General features: G+C 32.6%; 3 protein-coding genes across 3 annotated transcripts; 1 reads left to right on the forward strand and 2 right to left on the reverse strand.

Moving 5' to 3' along the window:
* LOC134280139 (flavin-containing monooxygenase 1-like) lies at positions 1-10119 on the forward strand. Its single transcript, XM_062762567.1, has 6 exons — positions 1-72; positions 1538-1680; positions 6641-6782; positions 7208-7350; positions 7550-7727; positions 9321-10119. Exons 1-6 carry the CDS (start codon positions 1-3, stop codon positions 10008-10010), a joined length of 1368 nt encoding a protein of 455 aa, XP_062618551.1. The 3' UTR covers positions 10011-10119.
* Positions 10120-13060: 2941 nt separating this feature from the next.
* On the reverse strand, positions 13061-14252 carry LOC134280145 (uncharacterized). The gene is made up of 3 exons (XM_062762572.1): positions 14100-14252; positions 13573-13734; positions 13061-13275 (listed from the first exon to the last, which is right to left on the reverse strand). The coding sequence occupies exons 1-3, from the start codon at positions 14242-14244 to the stop codon at positions 13061-13063; spliced, it is 522 nt and encodes a 173-aa protein (XP_062618556.1). The 5' UTR covers positions 14245-14252.
* A 1085-nt stretch (positions 14253-15337) lies between these two features.
* LOC134280146 (uncharacterized) lies at positions 15338-16962 on the reverse strand. Its single transcript, XM_062762574.1, has 3 exons — positions 16824-16962; positions 16363-16524; positions 15338-15729 (listed from the first exon to the last, which is right to left on the reverse strand). The coding sequence occupies exons 1-3, from the start codon at positions 16960-16962 to the stop codon at positions 15338-15340; spliced, it is 693 nt and encodes a 230-aa protein (XP_062618558.1).
* Between the last annotated feature and the right edge of the window lie 9161 nt (positions 16963-26123).

Consider the following 26123-nt stretch of genomic DNA (forward strand, 5'->3'; position numbering starts at 1 on the left):
ATGTCCGATGAGAAAATAAAGCAGAAGGTAGCTGTGATAGGGGCGGGTGTAGCAGGACTCTGTTCACTGAAGGTAATGACATTATTTTTAGATTCATAATATAATTTGTCTTTTTTTCAGGAGGTTTTTGTGATCCGGAGGCCTGGGTTCCATTCTCGTTCTCGGCGCCGTCATACCTTAGACGTAAACATGGGTAGTGACTGTTTCGTCTCCAAGCAATCGGCACCCATCTTCTGATATGACCTTAAGAATATAGATCCCGTGTCACGGTAGGCGTTCGTACGATAAAGAACCTCACTGTGCAATGGCCTTGTGTGGCGAGTATAGGTCTAAATTTGAAGCCCTTCACAGGCATACGGTGATGTCTCTATTTGAGTGAAGGTTATTCTCGAGAGAGACGCTAAACAATACACAATCAATCAGGAAGTTTTCATTATGATAGATGAAAGTGTATATTTCTAAGGGAAGGTCCTATCATAAGAAATATATTGTACTAACATGAAACTTAAAAGCCTGATCATTAATTATTTAAAAGTTAAACTAAGATATAATTTTTCCAAATGTAGGTCAAATTCCCAAGGGAAAGTGAAGAGGCCACTTTTTTATTGTCTGATGAAAAGACCTTGTCAATAGGGATTTACACATACCTGGGAAATATGAAAGCCCTATTACTAACTGTTCAAATCACGATTAATGTTTTTTTGAAAGTGGGTCAAACTCTAAGTTTAAGATGAAATAGTCAAAAATATTTATATCCATGGAAAATGCCTGTCTCCATGGAAATATATATTTTACTTATGAAATTCCTTGCACCAAGTGATCAAAAGTTGTGGTCAGGATCAAAGTTCAGCATTTTTTTTTTTTTTGCAAGAGTGGGTCATACTCCAAGGTTTTAGGGGAAAAAATATGTTGGTACCAACAGAAATGCCTTCTTACAAAGAAAACACGTGAAATATGGAAACCATAGCATCAACTAGTCAAAAGAATCTGCTAAGGTTGATTTTAAGTTATTTTTGCTAACAAACTGCAGACTGCTGGACAGTTAGACAGAGAGAGGGACTGACAGAGAAATTACTAAATTACAGGGTATAAAAAATTCATTTCAATCATTGTTTCTTTTAATTCGGTACAAATGTAGAGGCACGTCGAATAATTGAAGGAAAATGACGTTAAGCAAGATTATTTTCTCAAAGAATTACATATAGCAGAGCGGTCATTTCCCCCAGTCAATATCTTTTTTAAGGTTTTATCCCTGCACGGTCGATAAATCTAAGTATCATTTTAAAATCTAGATATTTTAACCATTTAAAAGATAACATCGGTTTGAGTGTTTCTATGCCATTTTTCATCCGCGTGGAACGTCAATGTTATGTAATGTGTAGAAATTCATCAAAAATATACTTTGGATCTGACTTAGACTGAGACAATAAAGTGTATTTAAAACCAATCTAAACCCAGTGCTCAAAAAGAGTGACAGAAATAAGAGAGAGACTATACTTGCAATCAACTGTTACCTCAAGAATAAGTTTCTTTGTAGCACCTATGTGATCATCTGAACATCTTCGAACCTGTAGCATTTGAACGTAATTTTTGGCCTTGTGGATTATGGAACTATACAGATCAGACCAACAAAGACGATTTTGGACTTCCCATTCACTCTGCTCTATATAAAAATTTAAGGTAAGCCCACATTTTCTTTGTGTTAAAGATAAGATTTTTTTATTTCCCATGTATTGAGTATGTAGTTGTGTATGTGAATGATATGGAGATGACAGGCAGTATTCAAATAAAAGTCCAAATAAAAAGAATACAAATTAGGATCGGAGGAAAGAAGGACCTCCAAAACATCGGAGGTGGGACCATATGCCATTGAGGAGGGAGTATCCCCTACAGATAGGTCAGACCCACCGTGTGCTCCTTGTCATGATCGGGAAATAATGGATATATACGTCGACCATTCAGTGTATCAATAATAGGCAAAAAATTAATACTAAAAAACGTCAGTCAGCATTTGGGGCTAATTTGGTTACAATGTCATTGTATCGACCATAGAACTCAAGAAATGATGACTTTAAACGAGACAGTTGATATTCTTGTTTCATTAACTGATTTGTCTTAAATTTTCCTCGTTTTGTAAATTTGTACATACGTAGAGCATGCTCTTGTGCATGTATCCAATCAAAGAGCTTGGATGTTAGGTTACCATCAACGTCTTTTTCAAGTAAAATATCCAAGTATGAAGCAGAAGTGTTAGACTTTATGGTATCTTTTATCCTAAGCTCACCAGGTTATATTGTATAGAAAAACGAATGAAAATACATTAACGACTGATGATCTGTTTCCATGAGGAACTCACGTCCATACAAGTACAAGTGGAACTTTTGGACTGCCCAAACAATTGCCAAGCATTCTTTTTCGATTGTAGAATACTTACTTTCACTATCCTTCAATTTTCGACTTGCATACGCCACCGGAAGTTTCAAACCAAACCCAGACAAGGCAAGAGCAATTCAAGAGGCGCCAGCACCAATGAACTGTTTTGATAAACGGCAGTTTAAAAATAGGCGATTTCAAAAGCATTGCCTTCAGTGTTTGAAATGATTTTTCCTATTCATTCCAAATAATTTTATTTTTCAGATCAGTGAGGAGTAGTGCAACTACGAAAAATTGGCAATGAATTTCATGACAAAGAAGGGGTCATCTTAAATAAAATTATTTGGAATCACCTTCGATATGGAAAAATCATTTCAATTGCACACTTGGAAGGCAATGATTTTGAAATCAAATGCTGATCTAAGTCCTCTGTAAAAACAATGATATCATCGAAAAAATGTTTATCAAAAACTGGAAAAAGTTGCAGTTCGAAATTGGAAAGGGCCTTTTGATGTCTGAAACGCTGTTTTGGGTTTAGCTGACGATGTTAAAGGAACCTGCCAGTAGCCTTTTGTACAAATGATCAAAATCTGGTTTTGCATTTGAACACAAAATCTCAGCAGGCACACAACATTGAATAAAGACAACTGAAATTAGAGAAAATTTCACCTTAACATACAACATTGATAATCAACGTTGATTATATGTTGAAAAACAGTTGATTCAACATTTATTCAATTATTTATTTTGGAAAGGGGGTGTCATTTATTAAAAATATACTTACTTAAATTTTCAAACGTTTTATTGCAAGGTTGCTAAGATACCTTCATAATTGTTGAAGGGATAGTGTGAAAACGATAACTTTAACAATATACTAATACACTGACACACAACTTAATCAGTTTCCTGAGACCTTTGGTAAATTTGATGAGATCAAACATATGATTGAAATATTACTTTTTATTTCTTTTGTAATTTTTTTTAATTGTTTTATTATATTTAACAATGAAGCATTTAAATCCAACATCAAATGCCTTATAAATTGAATAAGTTGTATCTTTTTAAGTACCATTTTAAACATGGTTTAATATTTCAAGTAAATACAGTGAAAACAATTGAATGAAAATTAAACAAGTGATACTCCAACAAAATGTTTCTTTGTCTGATAAACAAAATTCAATAAATAATTTAGATAATCAGAGTTTGAAATTCACTGGAATTTTAAATTATTCAAAAGTTAAGAAAACAAATGTTAATTATGCCAATAAAGGAAAACACTAGCACACTAGGGATTCTGTTCAATGGCTTGGGTCAAATCCAAATTATCTATGAAGAAAGGTTTCCCTCAGAGATCAAATTTCCCTCACCTTGCATCACTGTTTCCAATTTGAACTTCAATGGATCTTGGTTGTCCGTTGGGTTGTCTCTTTGGAGTTGTAGACCAAACCATTTCAACGTTTAAACAACGTTGTGTGCCTGCTGGGCTGTAAGCTCATAGCGTTTAAGGAGTGCTATCTTCAGTTTGTCATAATCTAAAGCATCATCTGATGGTAATAATGCATAAATATCGAGAGCCCTACCTTTAAATCCTAGACATACCACGATGTTTTTTCCACTTTTGTAAGACATCAAATATAGAAGAGATTCCCTTCTCATCCTCAAAAGTGTTTTTGGAGCTTTGAATACCACTTGTCGAAGCTATTTTACTTCTCACTTGTTGTTTCCATTTGTTGTTGTTTGCAGCTGCATCTGTTTATCATGTTTCTCACTTCCGCTAACACCATTTGTTGCCAGCCGCTCTTCTCTCTTAATATCCTTAACAAATTCAGTAAAATAACAAAAGTCAAAAAGCGTCTTTCACATTTATCCATGATCAAAATCACAAAACACAAAAATCAACTGTACATGAAATATATATACCAGTCTCTACACACCTGTAACCATAACCTGTTTTATACCAGTCGCAATAAACCATAAAACACACAACTTACTGAAGTGCTGATTTTGTATACGTGTAACCTGGAACGGAGGACGTATAAAGGTCACCAACTACTCTACATAACACAAAAATGAATGAAAAACACATTAACAAAATATGTTTCTTTGTTTGATAAACAAAATTCAATAATTCACATAATCATAGTTTGAAAGCAAATTTACAAAAGTAAGAACAAATGTTAATTTTGCCCACAAAACCCACCATACACGTAAATGGGATAATAATGGGGTCAACATCACAGCGCTGCATCAGAGAACTTGTATTAAATGCTTTTGCACAATAATGACATCATCTAACATATAACTTACACTTACACACAGTAACTTCACTTACACTTGTTTTAGTTACTTTACCATTTGTTCAGTTTTTCATTACAGTAAAAAACTAAAAAGCGTTTTCACATTTACTAGATAACATCAACTATCAATATATACTACTACAATATATTTATAAAACATAAAACACAGAACACAACGTAACGTAACATTCAAACGAATAAACAAAATTACAAATACACATTAATGAAATAACAAAGTTATACCCACATAACCCAGGACACGTTTAATTAACAAAACAGAAAATAAAATGTAAATGAAACATGTAACTTATCTTGCACACAGTCCGTTACTTTGTACTGTTAATTTATTAACGATATAAAATACTAGAGTACAATTAATTAACAATAATATTTATAAAACATAAAACTTTGGTAATATAAATGACAACAGAGCTCGTGCAGCTGCATCTCGGAAAGCCGGCTTTAAGAAGGGTGGAAGCCTAAACTCAAGTGAATAAATACAGGTAGTGAAGAGGTACCAAAAAGGGTGTTCGAATAAGAGGTCCAGAATAGGATAACTGAAAGAAACTACGGAACAAAGTTAGAACAATAATCACAGTAAATTGAAAATCAAATACTTTACAAGACAAATAAACAATACAACACCGTAAATGTGACAACCGCATAAGGTGAAGTCTCCATTTAAGTGAAAAATTCTCGAGAGGGACGTCAAACAATATACAGTCAATCTTTTTAGATATACCCCTACTCCCATGTTAAAACAAAAGCATTCTTTTATTTCTTCTTAGCAAATTAGGCTATACTATGAGTGAAAAAATCACTTTTCATACATGCAAATTTTAAGAAAGATTTTTTAGTATTTTAATGAACAGTGGAATATTTTCAAAAACAAACTGCTCAAAAGTTATACCCAAGATTCAAATATTTCAAATGTAGAAAAAACTCTAAGGTAAAAGTCAAAAGAGCAATTTGTTGGTGTCCAAAAAGGCCTTGTCAAAAAAAGTACATGTATTGAAAGAATTGCACTTTTTATACCTTGGGATTTGCAAAAAAGAAAAAAAAAGAAACAAGAAAGTCAATTTTTTGCTGTGTTTTACTATAGAAAATGTTCAGTGAAAGGCTACTGTTGTAATATAAAGAGGTTTGGTTTCGAAAACAAAATGAAACGCCATCCCCATTACACAATAGAATTTTTTGGTTCGGAGATATTTTTTCTTTTTTCAAAAAAAAAAAAAAAAAAAAAAAATCAGACTATTCAAACAAAAACCTTCATCAGGTTGATCAACCTCCAACTTTTTCATGTAAAAACTATACAGCAAAACCCAGTTTTCATGCGACCTATGAAATTATTTCGTTATATCCGAAATTTGTTATGATCGTATAAGAAATTCATTCAATTTATATAGCTTAGAATCCAAGATGACCTCGCTCTTGTGAATCAGTGAATTCGGGATATCCGTGTTCGAACTAAACCAGTTTAACTGTACCCTGTATCCTAATGAGTTATTTAAGTACATTTATGTGTAAAACGTACGTTATAATAACTCTTTTCCCGTATAACCCTCTCTATAAAAAATACTTTAGCCCCCCCTTTTTTTTTTGAAGATTTCCTAATAAAATCTCTAGCATCGTTTAAAGTTATGGTCAAGGTCAAATTTTGGAAATATTTGCAAAAGTGGTCCAAGGTCAATGTTAATAGATAAAAAATAATCCGAAACCAAAACGAAAGTTCTTGTCACAAGAAATAAACATAAACAGATATGAACGCATTATCTCAAACCAATCCAAAGTTATGACATGGTATTTTTTTGCGAAGAATTAGACAGCTAACCGGACGCACGGAAAGACAGGTTAAAAAAATATATATTTCATTTTAGTATTTTTTTATGATAAGGCTTTCCTTTGGATACTTTTTGTTTGATCCTTTGAGGTAACAAAATAAATTCACTATGCAATCCGTTTATCTACAGAATAAATCTCCCAAAGGAATTACAAGAGTTTCCAGACTTCCCCTATCCAAAGGAATGGACGACATCCTACATTTCACGTCAACAATGCCTTCTTTACCTTAATATGTTCACAGATTACTACAACCTTCGACCATATATACGGGTAACATATTTTTAACTTGTTTCATTCAATTAAAGTATACATTAAATTATTGCAATTGATTTTCATCGTCTATTGTGGTGTTATATAATATTCATGTGCGGTATGATTGTATGTGCTTGAATTACGTGACTGTATCAAATTTTAAAGCATATCGTCTTCATTATGCACGTATACAATTAAAAATTTCTTAAGACCAATAAAAAAGTGTAGTGTTGGCGTGAAAACATATGAAACCCTTCAAAGGTTTTATGCATTTTATTATTTTATTTCCATGAATCGTAAAAAAGGCATTAATCAATTTCTGGAAGTTGACAGAATCTTGGTGGCAAATACCAAAACTTTGGTATTCGAAATTTAACTACAAATAATATAAAAAAGGATTGTCTTTTGTACCTTTAATCATGCTTATATGTTTTGCTTTGAAGACCCATACCTTTGTTCGAGATGTAAGGCCATTAAAGGAAGACAAGGAGAACAGCCTTGTTAAATGGTTGGTGACTTTTTCCCCAGTCAACAAGCTATCCGAGGTCAAAACGGAAGTGTTCGATTCTGTTCTTGTCTGTAATGGGTATGAACATTAATGTTTTTATTATATATGTCTATTGCAAACAGATATGTTTCAAAGCGTGTGCAAATTTTCTTTTTTATCTTGCCATGTTTCTTTCCTCTTGTTGTTTAATTTTAATTCTGCTATGAATGGCAGGTTTTTAATCAGAAATATTTAATATAATTACGAATTGTGTATTTTTTTTCAACGGTCGTCGCAGACATGACAGCGAAACTTACAGTCCAAATATTCCAGGAATGGAGTTATTTGAGGGAAGAATAATACATAGCAAGGAATTTAGACACGAGGAACACTTTGAAGGTCTTCGTGTTGCAATCCTGGGTTGTAGCTTCTCAGGAGAAGACATTTCAATGCATGTAGCAAAGTTTGCAAAAAAGGTATGAAGCCCAAACGGTAAATTTGATCTTTATCTTATTGCAAAAAAAAAAGTTTTTATCCTTAATTGAAATTGCAGAAAAGGCCCGAAGCCTCAACAGTAAAATGTATTCTTTCCAATTGCAAAAATGTCAATTATTACCGCACTGTCGTTTTAGGTAAGTATTCTGTGAATGTTGTGTATAAAAGACAAACATTCCATATGAAATTTGATTTTTTCATGTTAAAGTATATTCAGTACAATAAATGTTGTTTTGGAAGTATTGTTCTGACTGTTGTGACTAATATAAAAGACATAAAAATATTCCATATGAACTTTAATTTTTTCATGTTAAAGTATATTAAGTAAAACAAACACACAGTAATAAAGTTGTGGTGAGCAGACTTTGACGGCTGAACACACCCGGTGAATCGTAAACAATCAACAATAACAGAGCTCCTGCCCTGTTTACAAAAAAATGTGTACATAACACGAGTGTGATCGATTTGCACACAAGATTTAGTTCGGAATGACAATTCTTGTGAAAGAATTTTGCTTTGTAACATTTCTACTCTGAAAAAAAATTTAATACATTAATACACAAAAAGCTGTAAATGGATATGTGTCAATTCAAAATGGTTTTAATAACTTTTAAAGAAAAAAAAAATTAATTTCTGTGCGGGCTTTAATTATAATTTGTCTATGCATTGAACCACAGAGATTATTTTTGTGTTATTATTACAATGTATGATAAATCTGGTTTATTATTACAAATATATGAATAAAATATTTTAAAACTTAAGTTATTGTGGTGAGCATGAATCAGATAAGATATTAGTTTTTGTTACTTTTCTGCTATTGTCATTTTTACCTTAACTCTAAAAAATCTTTTGACAAAATTCCGAATAACAACAAGTCCTTACCGATCAAGGGAGGGCGATGAAATACTCATGCATGGTCATTTGATAATCTGTACATGTACACAGTCAAAACGGATACGTATATCGTTCTTTTATAACAGTTTTTAAATTAAAAAAAGAGTTTATTAACAGTTTACTAAATTTCGAAAAGACAACCCATTCTAGAATTTTTCCTCTCTTTACTAAAAATTTTTCAAAACTGTTTCTATATTATGAAATGCAGGAATCATTACAAATTAAAATAACAAAACAAAAGTATTTTTGTCATTACAGTGAATAATGAAAATGCTTGAATGCTCATAGAAGCAAAAATATTACTGTTGGTTAACTTCTTTGATTTGTTTGAGTTTTTCTTTTCATTTGGAGAAAAGATCGATTTATGAATTATTATTTATTTTGGACGGGCTTTTACATGGCATCAAGAAAAAATTTAAAAAATTTAAATGACACTATACAATAGCCCCCCCCCCCCCCCCCCCCCCCCCCCCCCCCCCCCCCCCCCCCAAAATATATATATATATATATATATATATATATATATATATATATATATATGTCAAATAAATCGTTATTGCCTGTACATATACTAGGTATTAGCGTAGTTTACTATAATAATTATTGCAGTTTGCAGAAAAAATATATATGGAAAGTTAAATGTTTTTATTCATTTCACACTTTTTTCACATTTACCAAAGGTATTTGTATGCCACAGACGGGATCAAAAAGCCTTCCCACCGTCTTTCCCGAAAGAAATAGAGCAAAGGCCTCCTTTTGTCCGCTTGAATAAAGATTCCGTGGTGTTTCCAGATGGAACCTCTGAAAAGGTAGATGCCATCATATTCTGCACTGGATATCGGTACTCATTTCCTTTCTTAAAAGATGACATCATAACCATGAAAGATGAACGCATCCAGCCAATATATAAACATATGTTTCATATAGAATATCCAAACCTGATTTTTATCGGAATTGCCCGGATGTTTTCATACTTTCCTATGTTCCATGAAATGGCAAAACTTGCAGTTTTGGCGTTAGCGGGAAAAGTCAAATTTCCGTCACAAGAAGAAATGAAGGCAGAGGATGAAGCTGATTTCCAGTTGCGATTGAAGAAAGGATATCCACCGTCATTTGCACATAGCTTCGGGGATTGCGATTTTCGGCGACAATTTCGGTACAACAAAGAACTTGCAAAATTAGGGGGCTTTGATCCACTCCCGCTTGTTTTTGAGATGCTCTTTCTGGACATCGCAGATGAAAGACACATGAATCTTCAACACTGTAACGAGATTAGTTATCGGGTTACTGGACCTAAATCTTACGTTTGCTTAAACCCGGAAAAGGTTAAATCAAGGGAATCAAAGGCAGAAAACATTTTTAAAGATTGATGAAGCGATCATTATTTTCAAGAATATCATCCATGGTTCATCTCATTTAATCTAGAATTTTTAATCAATTATATATGTCATCTTAATATTTTTATTTTGCATTGCTTGATTTAAGGGCTTAGTGATTAATTTCAATGGTAATACCTGTTTTTGTTCTGGTTAGAAATCTTTTTGTATGCCACTAACTGTCACAGGCAGAGTTACTACCTTGGGTGTTATAATGATAATTTAAATCAAATTGATTAGTAAAATCACTCATCTAGCTCAAAGAAAAGTAATAACTTCAAGTATTTAAACATAAGGAAAAAACAGTGTTTACATCTTTTAGCTCACCTGAGCCGAAGGCTCAAGTGAGCTTTTCTGATCACATTTTGTTTGTGTCCGTCCGTCTGTCCGTCCGTCTGTCTGTCTGTAAACTTTTCACATTTTCGACTTTTTCTCAAGAATCGCTAGCCCAATTTTAACCAAACTTGCCACAACACATCCATGGGTAAAGGGGATTCAAATTTGTTCAAATGAAGGTCCACGCTCTTATTCAAGGGGAGATAATTGGAAATTAATAAAAATTTGGTGTCATGTTTTGAAAATCTTCTTCTCAATAACCACGGTGCCAGGAAAGATGAAACTTACAGGGAAGCATCATCAGGAAGTGTAGATTCAAGTTTGTACAAATCATGACCCCCGGGGGTAGGGCGGGGCCACAAAGGCCGATCAAATTTTTACATAGAAATATATAGGAAAATTATTTAAAAATCTTCTTCTGAAGAATAATAAAGCCATAATTAATCATATTTATAAGGAAGCATCATCAGGTAGTGTAGATTCAAGTTTGTTAAAATCAGGCCCCAGGGGTAGGGGCGGGGCCAAAATGCCGATCAAAATTTTACATAGAAATATATTGGATTTTTTAAAAAAATCTTCCTCTCGAAAATTGCAAATCCATAATTGATCATATTGATATGGAAGTATCCTCAGGTAGTGTAGATTCAAGTTTGTTCGAATCATGACCCTCGAGGGTAGGGTGGTGCCAAAATGGCCGATCAAAAGTTTAACATAGAACTATATAGGAAAATTCTTCAAAAAATCTCCTTCTCAAGAATTGAAAGGTTATAATTAATCATATTTATATTGAAGCATCCTCAGATAGTGTAGATTCAAGTATGTTGAAATCATGACCCCTATGGTAGGTGGGGGGGGGGCAAAATGGCCAACCAAAGTTTTACATAGAAATATATAGGAAAATTCTTTATAAATCTTCTTCTCGAGAAAAGCAAAGCTATATATGATCATATTTATATGGAAGCATCCTCCGGTAGTGTAGATTCAAGTTTGTTCAAATCATGACCCACGGGGGTAGGGCGGGGACACAATGGCCGATCAAAGTTTTACATAGACATCTACAGGAATTTTTTTTTAAAAATCATCTTCTCAAGAACAGCAAAGCTATCATTGGTCATGGGACTACCTTTGGATTTAAACTTTTCAATAATAAACCAATTTCTACTTTTTCCTAGCCACAATGCTCAGGTGAGCGATGTGGCCCATGGGCCTCTTGTTTTGTAATCTTAATTTTGTTTTTCGGGATGGGGCGGGGTTTGAAGTTATAATTCTAGATTATTTCTATAAACGGCACCCATCATATAGTTTTCACAAAGATGCATACAAAAACAATCCATTCCTAATCTGAAATTTTTAAAAAAAAATAACCAAGAAAAGAACAAGGTATGGTTTTCATACAAATCTTGCCCTGTGATTTTCTAAAAAATGAAACTTGTGTAAAAGATAAAAACTCATGCCTTCTGAATCAGTGGAATTCCATACAGAAAAAAATCAAAAATCATGTTTCTCACATGTGATTTTAAATGCTAATTGTGACGTCATAAACATGTGCATTTTCCCAAATTTTCTAAAAAAGTTGCGTAAGACACCAATTTTCAATAAAATTTCCTTTCAGATTATACTGTCCACGAGCATCGCCTACAAAGATTTTGAGATATGTGAGGTTTTATTGTTTTTTGCACAAAATATCATAAAAATTAAAGTGGGCAACGGCTGTGGACACTATTTACTAATGATAATTACCCTTGAAATGGGCCATTTTGAGATTTTTTCTGTTTAAAATAGAGACATGTGTCACATTCATGACGTGATATTTGCAGAATGGTAATCCTTCATGCCATATGCTTTCCTGATTTATCAAGGTCATATGCTTAACTAATATTTAATCCAGTTTCAAAACTTTTTGATGACATAACGATTATAGGGCACAATAAATCTAAAACCATACCTTCTTCTTTCTACTCCGCTTATACTTTTTTCAATTCATTGTAACTTTATATTCACAAAGTAATGTTATATGTATCGATATCTAACTATGAAAATTGGACTACCTTGATTCATGAAACTATGTCAATGTGAAAATAAATTTACCGGTACACAGCGAATCAAGTTTTTCTTTTAAATAATTTTATATTCCATACGGTACTGTCGCATTGTCATTTGCACATATATAGATCTTAATAATATTTTTTGAAACGAATGCGTATAAAAATATACATTTATATTCTGAGTCATAGCTTTTGTTTCAAATTTATATATATCGTTTATGCTGTAAATTTATGTATATTGTTTGATTGCGGAAGACCCTTTCTTTTAATCAAAAGAAATAAATTTATAACCAGGGGTGTTTGTTGTTAAAATGACAATACTTAGAAAATGTTTTGAACGAGAGATTACTTGACACGTTTCATTATTCAAAGAAAATGACAAATCAACAAAATATTTGTTTTAGAATGTCTTGGTTTAACTAGAATGTACAAGATTGATATGATTAATTTATAAATATTAACAATCTTAGCTTTCATTAAAACCAATAAAATCTGAATGAAATTAACAGTTATTAGAGGATATCTTTCTCTTTTATCACTAAAATAACTGCAATGTTAAATGACGGGTTATCATGAACTTCATTTCAATTCTATAAAATATCCTTTTTTATCCTTTTGCGTAAAAAAAATACATTTCCTTAATATTGCATAGATTCAATCCATTCAAGTCTTTGAAATAAGAAGCTTTTTATCTGATATTCCATCAAGATCCAATGCTCCAAATCGATCTTTGACACTTCGCTTTATATTTTGACAACAGCATCCAAGAAAAGCGTTTCCTCCTGCGCATGCGCCGCCTGCCACAGCAAATATCCAGTACCACACTTCTCTGTTGTGTTTGTAAGCAAATATCGTTACCCCTACACCGGAACTTCCAACTTAAGAAAAAAAAATATATGAATCAGAAAATAAGCAATAAATGAAATCGATGAGAGTAAAAAAAAAAATTACAAATTTTGCATGAAATAGAGTTCTAATGTTCATGAGAGAATTTGTAGGTCATTATTTATTAAGCAACCACAAAAATATTTCTTTGAGTTATTTATTTTTCTTTTAAGAGAATCGATTTAATTTAAAACGATTTAATTTAAAACGATTTAATTTGTTCTGTTCAGTTCATCATGGAAAGAAAGTTTACGAATTTTCCGCGTATAATTGCAATCGCCGAGACTTACATGAGATAAAGTGAAGTAATACTTCAATGTGATAACATTTTAAATGACAGTATCCTTTGGACTCCACGGCGACGAATATAGTAAATAAGGTCCAACACCACAAAAGAGATTCAATACTGGTTGAAATAACCATGCAACTGAAAGCGACTTTTATTGAGCAATCTAAAAATAAGGAAAAACATTTCTTCTTAAATCATGGGCGAAAATATAAAAATAATTTCCTCTGATATCAATCAAGTTTGAAATTTAATGCTTAATTTCTTAGAAAGCAATATTCAATAATATCTGCTGGCAAGGATTTTCTGGGGGATAAACGTATTTTTGACAACGTGTTCTTGAACATGTTGTTGAGAAACGGAAGGAAGAATTAGTTTGTAAGTGAAGCAATTTATCAGCAAATACAATGTATCCTGATTTTAAATGATTTAATATAATATATAAAATTACTAATACTTTTTATGTATATTTTAGCAGGAGACTTATAAAATTCCATTACAACACTACAGAGTGTACAATACTATATTTACCTGATTCTTTGTTGTCAAGGGCTTTCGGAAACTTTGTTGAGAAAGCTATTAAAGAGGGAACTAAAAGAAAGACGCTGATTTGAGAAAGCATGGCGCCAACAACAGTCCGGAAGAGAAAGAAGCGTGAAGACACCTCGTCCATCATAGTGACTGTTGTCTACAAAACAAATTTACCGTGGAAAATATAGTTTATTTAGTGCGTATAGGCAACACCCATCAGCCACGCAATTCAAAATTTATAGGACCCAAATTTAAATCTTTACGTCACAGTTTCTATATAGTTCATTTCTTTTAATATACATGTATTTTTCTTATTTATTAAAACAGTATAAAAAGTAACATACCTGATTCTGGTTTTATCAGTTATAATATAACCAGCTCCGTGAATTTCAATCGCGGATTCATGTACAATATTGAAAGTATAAATGTATGAGAAACATCTTTAGAAACTTGAACGGAAGCAAAACTTGTTTAAAAATTCCGGAGGATCCGAGCGACATGTTGATCTTCGGGATCCATGTAAGTTATGAAAGTAAAATATAAACCTGAAAGGGAAGTCAATATTTATTTTGCAAGTTAGCAATAAGTGTTCTTTCTCTATATTGTTTAAAAAACATTATTTTGTTTATTATGGGGTAATAATTATATTTTATGGTAATGTAAAGTTGCATAATCTTTTATAAACAAGAAAAGGCAAAAGACAAAAATTGTAGATTGAAAAAAAAAACAAGGATTGACTATTTCATTTTCTTGAGACACACATTTTGCCTACGGGTTATTCTCAAAAAATAGATAAAAAAATCATCACCACACATTGATCATTGCTTTTGTTCTACATGTATATCGCATATAAGCTTCACATTTCAACTCTAAAATATTAAACCTTTAGGAAATATGAATTTTTTTTGCAATTCCGAAACTATATACCGATTTATTCACACTTTAACTTTTTTCAATGGACGTAAAATTAAGCAGTTGAATTAATTTGCCTTTTGGCCCCTGGACACACAACTTATACTCTTTATAGAATATTTTCATCCACGAACTGACTAGAAACCACTCTTTGTATAGTGTGCACTCACATATGCAACAAGAATTAATTTTCTAGTACATGAACGCACTTATGTACAATATGATAACAAGAAAGATTTAATATATGTAAATGCATGTTAAATGCATTAAATTTCCCAATGATTTGTAGTCATGTATAAGTAAATATAACAGATCTGACCGCAATTTTATATTGCAATTTTTTTCAAGTCCTGCATTTGTATCCCGTTCAAAGTTTGTTTTAGGGACATAAACCCTGTATTATTGCCTCCAGTTATTTCCTTCACACCCAATAAATTCTCATTTTCTGTCTTTAATTCATTTCCTTTCATAGAATGTTGATGCTCTTGTTTCCCCTCAATCATATTTTCGGCCGACCCTAGCATGCCTCTCATCTTTTTCATCAGTCTAGAGTTCGCCATTTTCTCTCGACGTAATCTCCGGTACTCCCTCTGAAATATACAGGCCACGAAGCAGTTGGTCATAGAAAGGAAGGCAGATACTGTACAGAGGTTCCAGTACCAGACATTGGGATTCAGCTTAACGGCAAACACAGTTATCCCAACAAAAAGAAACATACCTAGAAATGTTGATTAGTTAACATTTAATTTTGTAATATGTGTGTTTATGTTTTTGATCACTAAAAATATAGTTTCTTTCAAGTGGCTCAATATTTCATTTAATTTTTTTTTTATTTGTTAATTTCAAATCACAAAAAAAAATATGTTTCAAATAAAAGAAATATTATTATTTATTATTTAGGAATGAAGACAATCGGTCCTGTATCGATATTATTTTGTGTACTTTATATTGTATCTCTCCATTCAATTTTTAATTATAAAATATTTTCAAAAATATATAGCCAGGTAAAATAAATTTAGCTTTTTATAAAAAAATGCAATCCTTTAAAGAATCACTTCTAACGTAAAAATCATGCTTGATTTAAAAAAGAAGATATACTACAATCTTAAGTTTATTAGAAGGAAAGAAAAGTTAAGCACATGGAATTACATTGTAAAGTACTCAATTTACAACTTAAAACATTCTATTTAAAATAAAATTCTAAGGGTAGTCCTGTATAAGGTTTTAAAATATTATTTTAAGTAACATGAGTTCACCAGTCCTATATATTTTGATATGCTAAACATTCTTTATTATATTGTTTTTAAAGAATGAATAAATTTCCCGTAATACAAAACTGGAATATACTCACAAGACGTAAAATGCAGCAAAACAATTAGATGGTAGCAATTTATTCGACACCGTCCCTTGCAAAGAATAACAAAGCCAAAACAAGAGGATTTCAGCAATATGAGGAAGACCTCCAAACAAGCCGCCAGGCAGAATAAGGCAAAACTTCCTTTGAGGGAGCAAGCTGAAACAAGATTTAATTTGACTTTCATGTAAGAAATAAGCGCTTGTGCATGTGCTTGGAACTTAAAAAGATAATGAACAGTGATAAACCTGAAGAGAAATCTATAAACAATACAAATATGTGAAGAGGACATAAAAAGTGAACCCCGTGAAATTCCAGGAGTGGGACAAGGTGCTGAAAAAGAGTTAACATTCCCTTATTGGCCTGACACAACTTCCATGAGCCCTTTGAATTTTTCAGGAATATATTTGATAGTCAAATACAATTTCAAAAATAAATAACCATTTTTATTTACTTACACGTTTCTAGATCGTTAAAAATTGTAGGATTTTCGAGATACATAAAAATTATAATCGGCGCTGCGGTTCCTATCGTGACAACAGAGGTAACGATTCCAAATATCTCACGAAAATAGAAAAAGCCTGTTTTTGCCTCCATATTCTATGATATGCTACATTTGTATAACAAGATACACAGTTGTTTTCGCAAAACATTCGTCGTTTCCGTTTTTTTTTTTCTTCAGGAAACTTACATGTATGTTATTTTTCAGTTTTAAACACATTTTATAAGAAATTTTAATGCTTAATGAACTTTTTTTTTCATAATTAAAATTTAACCATCATTGGAGCAATATAAATTTAAAATTGAACTTTTATTCAAGAAAAAAAAACTGACGTACATTACTTTTTCTTTCGTATAAATATTAAACTATAATATACAGCTGTAATTGTTATTTGATTATTGAATTTAGTTTAGAACTTAGCTTTGATACAATAATTTTCACGGATACGGATGTTATAATGAAAAATATGACGTTAAGGTAGGATTCTTCTCAAATTTCTTGTGTTTAAAAGTTAATGACATTTTCACAGAATCAAGAAAACAATATCAGTAAGTGATAGTATCAGTGAGATTAAGTTTGACCGTTTAATATTAGAGACAAGGTCAGGTCAAGGTCATTATCTTTTTCCTTGACATAAAGAATAAAAAAATACTGTTTCAAGTCTTGGAATGCCTACTTCTATTTCAAAAGTTTAAAGACTGTTCTTTTTGACTAAAAAAATACTACTTTATTGGGTCTATAGCATGATGTTACCAAATTTACATAAATAATTTAACTAAACTGGATATTGGCTAATCCGAATTTTCTCTGTTTTTCCTAATTTTTTTAGGATATATTAGTTATTTTCATATGCTTCCTATATTTAACTTTTTCTTATTTTCACATATAACAAAGTAGTCTTATAAATGTACAAAATGATACAAAAACAAAAGGTTTTAATCGTTTAATTAGAGAGAAAAAATACTTTTATGGATTTTTGGCTCAAATCTGCACTTTGATGGGAAGAATTTAAGAGCTAACATAGTCCTAGTTTGTTTGAAAAATCATATTTATTTAATATATTTTGAAAGTTTAGTCCCTTATTATTAATTTAACTTACATTTGAAAATTTCTCAAAGTCTTCGATTGTGTAAAAATTATAACTAGATTCATTGTTCTATTATAATTATGAGAGGCAGAAAAGAAGATATTTTCATACGCCACCATTCCGCAAAAAATATAGTCCCTGCTAGTTTTTAAACGCAGTTTTTCATTTCTATTTAAATTAAGTTATACAATTGTGATGAGGAAAGAAAAATATGGTCTTTTAAATCCCTTACATACAAATATATAAGACATGTAAGCAAATATACTTTGAATGTTTCATCTAGTCAGAAACCAGAGAAGAATCCTACCTTAAAGGAATTAAATATTACTTGGATTCGGTAATGTGTTTTTTTATGATTTAAAACGGGGTTGAACTCTCGACCTTCGGAATCTGTCTCCTAGCAGTGCAGGAACAGCGCGCTAGACCGCTCGGCTATCTAGGCAAGTTAAAAAACTTGCTTTCGATGCTGATGGAATTCTCGCGGCGCTGCCCTACACTACACGGTCATTGAGAATAGAAGTGAGATACAGTTATTTTGACATTAGTTTTAACAGAGGATTGTTACCAATACATGTTGTAATGAAATTAATTATTATTTATAAAGCACATTTTACAACAACTCTTAAACTAACATAACTGCCCTAAGTGAAGAAATATTAATATAGAAAGCACAAAGAAATTCACTTTTACATGGATACCCACTTCCGCCCCAGCCCGGGGTTGAACTCTCGACCTTCGGAATCTGTCTCCTAGCAGTGCAGGAACAGCGCGCTAGACCGCTCGGCTATCTAGGCAAGTTAAAAGACTTGCTTTCGATGCCGATGGAATTCTCGCGGCGCTGCCCTACACTACACGGTCATTGAGAATAGACCGTGTAGTGTAGGGCAGCGCCGCGAGAATTCCATCGGCATCGAAAGCAAGTTTTTTAACTTGCCTAGATAGCCGAGCGGTCTAGCGCGCTGTTCCTGCACTGCTAGGAGACAGATTCCGAAGGTCGAGAGTTCAACCCCGGGCTGGGGCGGAAGTGGGTATCCATGTAAAAGTGAATTTCTTTGTGCTTTCTATATTAATATTTCTTCACTTAGGGCAGTTATGTTAGTTTAAGAGTTGTTGTAAAATGTGCTTTATAAATAATAATTAATTTCATTACAACATGTATTAGTAACAATCCTCTGTTAAAACTTATGTCAAAATAACTGTATCTCACTTCTATTCTCAATGACCGTGTAGTGTAGGGCAGCGCCGCGAGAATTCCATTGGCATCGAAAGCAAGTTTTTTAACTTGCCTAGATAGCCGAGCGGTCTAGCGCGCCGTTCCTGCACTGCTAGGAGACAGATTCCGAAGGTCGAGAGTTCAACCCCGGGCTGAGTCGGAAGTGGATATCCATGTAAAAGTGAATTTCTTTGTGCTTTCTATATTAATATTTCTTCACTTAGGGCAGTTATGTTAGTTTAAGAGTTGTTGTAAAATGTGCTTTATATATATATATATATATATATATATATATATATATATATATATATATATATATATATATATATATATATATATATATTAATCAGTGTTAGTTTTTACAAAAACCTATATTACTGGTTGGTAAGGTTAATGTCTCTCAATTGATTCGATAAGCAAGACATACTCTGCTTACGAATAATTTCTAAAAACAAGACAATCTATTAACATAAATGATAAAAGAATAATATCAATCGCCTCTTTTAAAATAAATATTCTCAATTTCCGTTGTCAAAACAATGACCTTGTCAGCAAAACAGTCCTTCATATACATGTATTAAACTTCATACCGGCTATCCTTTTTTAATAATAATTATTATCTTATAAACGACCTGAATTGTCCACTTATTTTTAAATGTTATTTCCGATCATGACAAAGAGCACAAGGTGGGTGTGACCAGTCACCAGTTCACTCCAGTACACTCGTGGCGTCTTTAGTCTAGTGGTTAAGGTGCCGGACTCCAAACCGAAAAGTTGTGAGTTCGAATCCTGGCCGCGGCAAGTCGACGTTGTGTCCTTGGGAAAGGCACTTTACACGAATTTCCCTACTCCACCCAAGTGTAAAAGGGGTACTTGGCTATAGATAGCTATTCAACCTAAAAATTAAAAGAAAGATTTTAACATTAAATTTTGGTTTCTGGGCAGTAAAGTCTAAAAAATGAAAGGAATAAGCACACTTTTCATTAAATTATACGGAATAAAGTCAATACTAATGCCACAAAATATCCAAACAATGACAATTTCTACCACCTAGGAAAGCTAATCAAGAAAGACAACTACGAGATGAATCTCGAGCGTGATTGAAATAAGGGAAATGTCCAAATGACTGTTTTTCATGTTTTCAATGATATTCAATTTAAAAAATAGGAAATATATGATTATTAGTAAAAAATAAACTAAATTTACTCCCTTTTATGAACTTGTAATGCTTTATTTTACATAAATCACAACATGACAAATATGTCTCCGATCACGATGAAGACTGTTTTTAAGAAAATATCGTGGGAATTTTTGCGACTCTCTAGATAATTAGTTTATTCATTAAAAAATCATTAATTGTTTAAAAATCGTTAGAAAGTACTTAATCTTACTTTTCTCTACACCTTAAATGAATGTATGAAAACTTTCGGAAATGCTATAATATTCATTGAAATTACGTTTCCTTTAAAGTATCTTTATGAAACGATTTTTATTTACATTAATTGAAATAATATATTAAAAAAACTTCCTGTTACTTACTTAATCAGTTACTTCCAATTGACATTGCAAAGATCCAGTGTATTCACTTTCATATCAATGTTTACTTCACATAACAAATTCGAACGAAATGGTCAAAATGGCCACTGCGTGCCTTCCGTTGGTTACTTTTTTTAGATAAAATGGCGTCAACTGGAAAAGCTACTATAGACAGTGAAAGATATTGTCAGAATGTTAGTGTTCTAGCGCCTTAACGGCAGCTTGCAATGAGAAAGATTCTGGATAATTATGGTCTGCTAGGGTAATAATGTATTGTATAGCGCTTTGAGTAGCATTTATGCCAGAAAAGCGCTATATAAAAACAATCATTATTATTATCAAAGACCTATGTATATAATAAACAAATGCTACGTATTTAAGTTTAATGTTTTATTCGAGTTGGCAGGTATTGTCCACAGTGGTCTACACAACAGTGGGGCAGCCGGCAAAATGGCATACCCCCAACATCAACATAAGTTGTGCCCTCCCTGATGGGAAAAGTAGCACGCTGGGTTGACCTCATTCGTGCTACGGACACATTTCAACACAAATTATCTTTTATAATTATATTATTTTGCTTTAGCTTTAAATTGTATAAGATATAATTTTCAAAGTCAACATCACATATATCAACATCAACCATCACATATATCAACATCAACCACAAAAAGTCAACAAAATGAACAGTTCAATGGTTAAATTGAAGGTGACGATTTCGCCAATACGACCACTGTGAAGTATAGTTTACTGTCTTTCCCCGAACTCCTCGAATGGATAATTCGCCCAGTTGACCCTTGTCATGCATGGTATTCGGCCAGAGATCATTCCAAAGGTCCCAGAATACGGAAATAGCAGGCAATTCAGATCAGCATCATTAGTCTCCTTCAACGAAATCTCTAATATCTGAAAAGACAAAAACAAAAACCCACAGCAGAAAAAGATTCTCAATAACATTTGCATAACTCTAATAAATTTGGTATAGCCAAACCATGTAAAACAATGAAAAACGTTATTTAAACAAACAAAAGGAGAAAGGTTATATACTTAACACCTAGCTCAAGGGTTGAGGTGGGAGGGCATTTCATAATACAAAAACATAAATCGGATACTTTCATCACCCACCTTTCACTTTCATTGATGCATAGAAAAGGGGAGATAACCCGTAAACCTAGTGACTAAGTACCGACACTGTATGGATGGATAAATAAATTCCGGCTTATCACATTTATAAGTTTTTTCCACAAAAAGGAGGTGAATGATGACATATAATAAAAGGATAGAGCTTTGATAACGGCGCATATTGTGAGATGAACTCAAATATGCGGTATTATCAAAGACCTATGTATATAATAAACAAATGCTACGTATTTAAGTTTAATGTTTTATTCGAGTTGGCAGGTATTGTCCACAGTGGTCTACACAACAGTGGGGCAGCCGGCAAAATGGCATACCCCCAACATCAACATAAGTTGTGCCCTCCCTGATGGGAAAAGTAGCACGCTGGGTTGACCTCATTCGTGCTACGGACACATTTCAACACAAATTATCTTTTATAATTATATTATTTTGCTTTAGCTTTAAATTGTATAAGATATAATTTTCAAAGTCAACATCACATATATCAACATCAACCATCACATATATCAACATCAACCACAAAAAGTCAACAAAATGAACAGTTCAATGGTTAAATTGAAGGTGACGATTTCGCCACATGGGCACCGTAGGTGCCCACCGCCACCTGGTGGGGGTAGGCAACTTCAATTTAACCACCCACCATGGACTCCTAGCCTTCTCAAAACCCTCAGCAACCCATCCATCGTGAATATCACTCTCTCTCATTGCCAACCCACTGTAGAACTACCCCGCATTAAAATAATTCTGGTCTCCCTTCAAATTAATTGGGCCTAACGCCCCCCCCCTCCTGAATTTATATATTTCCAAGTTACTAGTATATTGCTTTGGGTCTCAGATTCCATTATTAATATCCAGCTGGCAAGAAAGAACTACTACCTGGACTAATGTAAGAAACTTATGTAGAAAATACGTTTTATTTAGATCCCCCCCTTTTTATTTATTTGTTTATAAATTTGAATTTTATTTCTTATTTATTTATTTTTTAGGTGATAAAATACTTTCATGCAGAGATTAGAAACAAGATGAATGAGCACCTTTACTCTTTAACCCCCCCCCCTTTCCCTTTCAGCATGATTATGCTATTCCTGTATTGTTGACAATAATTTTAAAAGTGTTCACATGCCCAATTTGTAATCTGCAGAACATGTTTTGTGATATTTGGTAACGTATCTTGTCAGTTCTGAGGGAATGATGTTATACATGTACCACTTATTTTGAAAGCAAACTCTTCAAAGGGCCATTTAAAATTGATTAAATCTTGTATATAATAAGTACCTTTCAAACCAAGACACACAATGGAGGACTTTGTATTTACTGCTCATTTGTAAATGTAGTTGGACTGCAGCAGACACTGAAGGCACATATGACTAAATCCTTTATTCTAAACCCCTTCCCAGCTGATGCTCTATCAAAAATGCATGATCTTTTCACACCTTAAACCCCCCCCCCCAACCCGGCAAAAATATGTTATGGAATAGGTTATTTAAATAATAGACTTCAAAATCTTTTTAAGGCTGTAGAAAATGGATATATGATTATTGATAGAGAGCATAAAAAATTAATATGCTTAGTCAGTGGAAACCTATCCTATATCTAATACCCTAAAATGCTGGAGAAGTTTATCTTATCTTAATACTATGAATCTTGTAACTCCTACACACATGTGGATTTGGATTTGTATCCCCTAGCTAACCTGAATTTATACCCACTAGCTAATGCATGGATGTAAACTGCATGTACATATATATGCACCGACTAATGCATCTTAATCCCATATGAGATAAATGTGTAAAGTAACATAAAATAATTAAGCTACATGTAACTGCTCAGATGAGGGATAAAAACCTATCATCTTACATGCAAATGGCACCTGGGTTTGAACTGATATTTTCAATGGGAAAATGCCCCCTGAGATATGCATATGTGTCTTAATTTCCAACAGTAAGCACATACTATTAAAAAGAAAATATTGTAGGAATTGGTTTGGATTGTAACCTAGCCTGTGAAACAATGGTTACCCCCCCCCCCCGCTGTTAGGTAGGTAGGTAATCTCGCCTTTAGTGCTTATTAGTGATAACGAAAACTAGTTACCTAAACAATTTACTCTTTGCGAGTTTAAAAACTGAGAATATAGAATTTTAACTAAAGCAACTTTTATCTGTGTGAAATAGCAAATCTTAACAACTTAGAGACACAGCAGAAACCAACACTGACAAAAAGCCCCAATTTGAACCTTATAAGTCTCATTATAACCCTTTCTATTTTATTTATTTATTGATTTATTTATTATTGTTGCATGACCATTCATACAGCATATGCCGTACTTGGAAAATACATAGAAAGTACCAGCACTTTGAGCTGTGTTCAAATGAGCCTGCATATGCATTGACTGTAGCACCTGAAGAACTCTGTAAATTGTCCCTCATTCCCAATGCCAAATTGAATAACGAGTAAAATTGGTAAAAGTTCAGGAAATTTGAGTTGCAATTCCTATTCTAAGGTTCACTTTTCCCAATGAGAAAGATAACTCAAAGGAATAAATGTTAATTATGTTAATTTCTGAATTCTCTTGACAATTTATTTATTTCACAGTGCTTCAATTAGCCTATAAATTATTATTATTTAACTTCTTTTTACAGTCTTTTATTTGTAGAATTGTATTTCAATACCAAAAGTTCTCTTCTTGTATAAATATTAAAAAAGTGACTAGACCCATGTTTTTAGAACATTGTCAGGAAATAAAAGCCCACGCTGAAATTAATCTCTGTGTAAATAATCAGCATTTGTGAAATAATCTATATATAATAAATTAGTAAAATAAGTTTACCTGATTTTTCATGTTAACTTAAGATGGTACAAAACTTTTCATTTACTAAACACAACTTTATAGGATACAAGGCCTTTATAATGTTAAGGGGTGAGAAGACATTAAGGAGGCCAGGGGGTCAACAATTATTAACCACCAGATATAATTTAAATTTTGGGATATGATATCTTAAGCTGTCAACTATCATTTGGCAAAGAAAAATTTCATAAATTTTAGCTTTAAAATTTGATCAGTTATATCTTTATTGAGCTCTTCTTCTAAAGGGGATCCAAATAGCCTAAAAATGGCCACAACCACCCAGCCCCTTTAAATGTATGTGTTTATATTGTGTTATCATCAAACCTTCTCAATTAAGGTAAAGGCGCTGTTAGAGAAATTCATGATTATGCTCATGACGATGTACACTGGAGACGGCTTCCAAGGAACGAACAGCATGGCCTTCTTTTATTTCCTTTATGTATAATTTTAACTACACCATTGACCAAAATGACAACAAAGAATATATGCGAAACATGCCCTTCACCCCATCTTACTTAATCTGAACCCTTTGATATATATTAACCAGCAAAATAGTAGCTAGCCTTGCTAGATATTACATGTAGTTAATTAAAATAAAATTTGGGGAATCCTATTTATATCAACTGTTACTAATGAACCATTGAGGTCCTAAATTACTATGCCCACATTGTTATTGTTCTTGTTGAATCTGAAGTTGTCCTCCCTATCAAGCCCCTTAAGAGAAGTGATATCCGAATAGGTGAGGATGCTGCTGGTCCTAATATATTATTATTATGTGGATTTGACAGACAATGTACAATGCAACTCTGGTGCATGTTACCTAAGCCGGGTATGCCTCCCAGATTTTACAGCCTGAATTGTTGATTGTAATGCTTCCATCCAACTGAATTTTTTGACTCAAAATCTATTTACTTTTTCAGTCATCATTCATATTTACTTACCTTGAGTTTTGTCATATAGCATGTGTACAACTGTAATATGTATAAACAAATACACATCTTACTTGATGTTTCATTCATATCATAAAATGAATTATTGTAATGTTACATTCAAAAGCACCAAAACTTGTTATTTATTTTACTTCAAACTATTTTATTTCACAATTGATTACTGCCTTTGTCGCAATTGCATATCTTTCATGCCTCTCTTTGGACCCTTGTTAAAGTTGAATGGCCTTGATTGAAATTTATATACTTTAATTAGAGTTCTGTCCCTTTGTGAATCTAGCTAAATAACATTTCTAAAGATTTGTCAAACTTTTATTACTTCTCAATCTGTATTTTTTTTTTTATTATTTATTCAGTTTTATGACAAAAGGTAGACTGGTATGGCACAGCTAGGGTAACCCTTGAACATTTATTTAATTTTTTTTTAAATCACTCAATATTTTAAATAAAACTGATAAATGCACCAAACCCAAAGTTACAAAGCATCCTCA

Source organism: Saccostrea cucullata, unplaced genomic scaffold, assembly GCF_032062105.1.
Source record: "Saccostrea cucullata isolate Sc308-1 unplaced genomic scaffold, CSIRO_AGI_Scuc_v1 ctg429, whole genome shotgun sequence".
Classification (NCBI taxonomy): domain Eukaryota; kingdom Metazoa; phylum Mollusca; class Bivalvia; order Ostreida; family Ostreidae; genus Saccostrea; species Saccostrea cuccullata.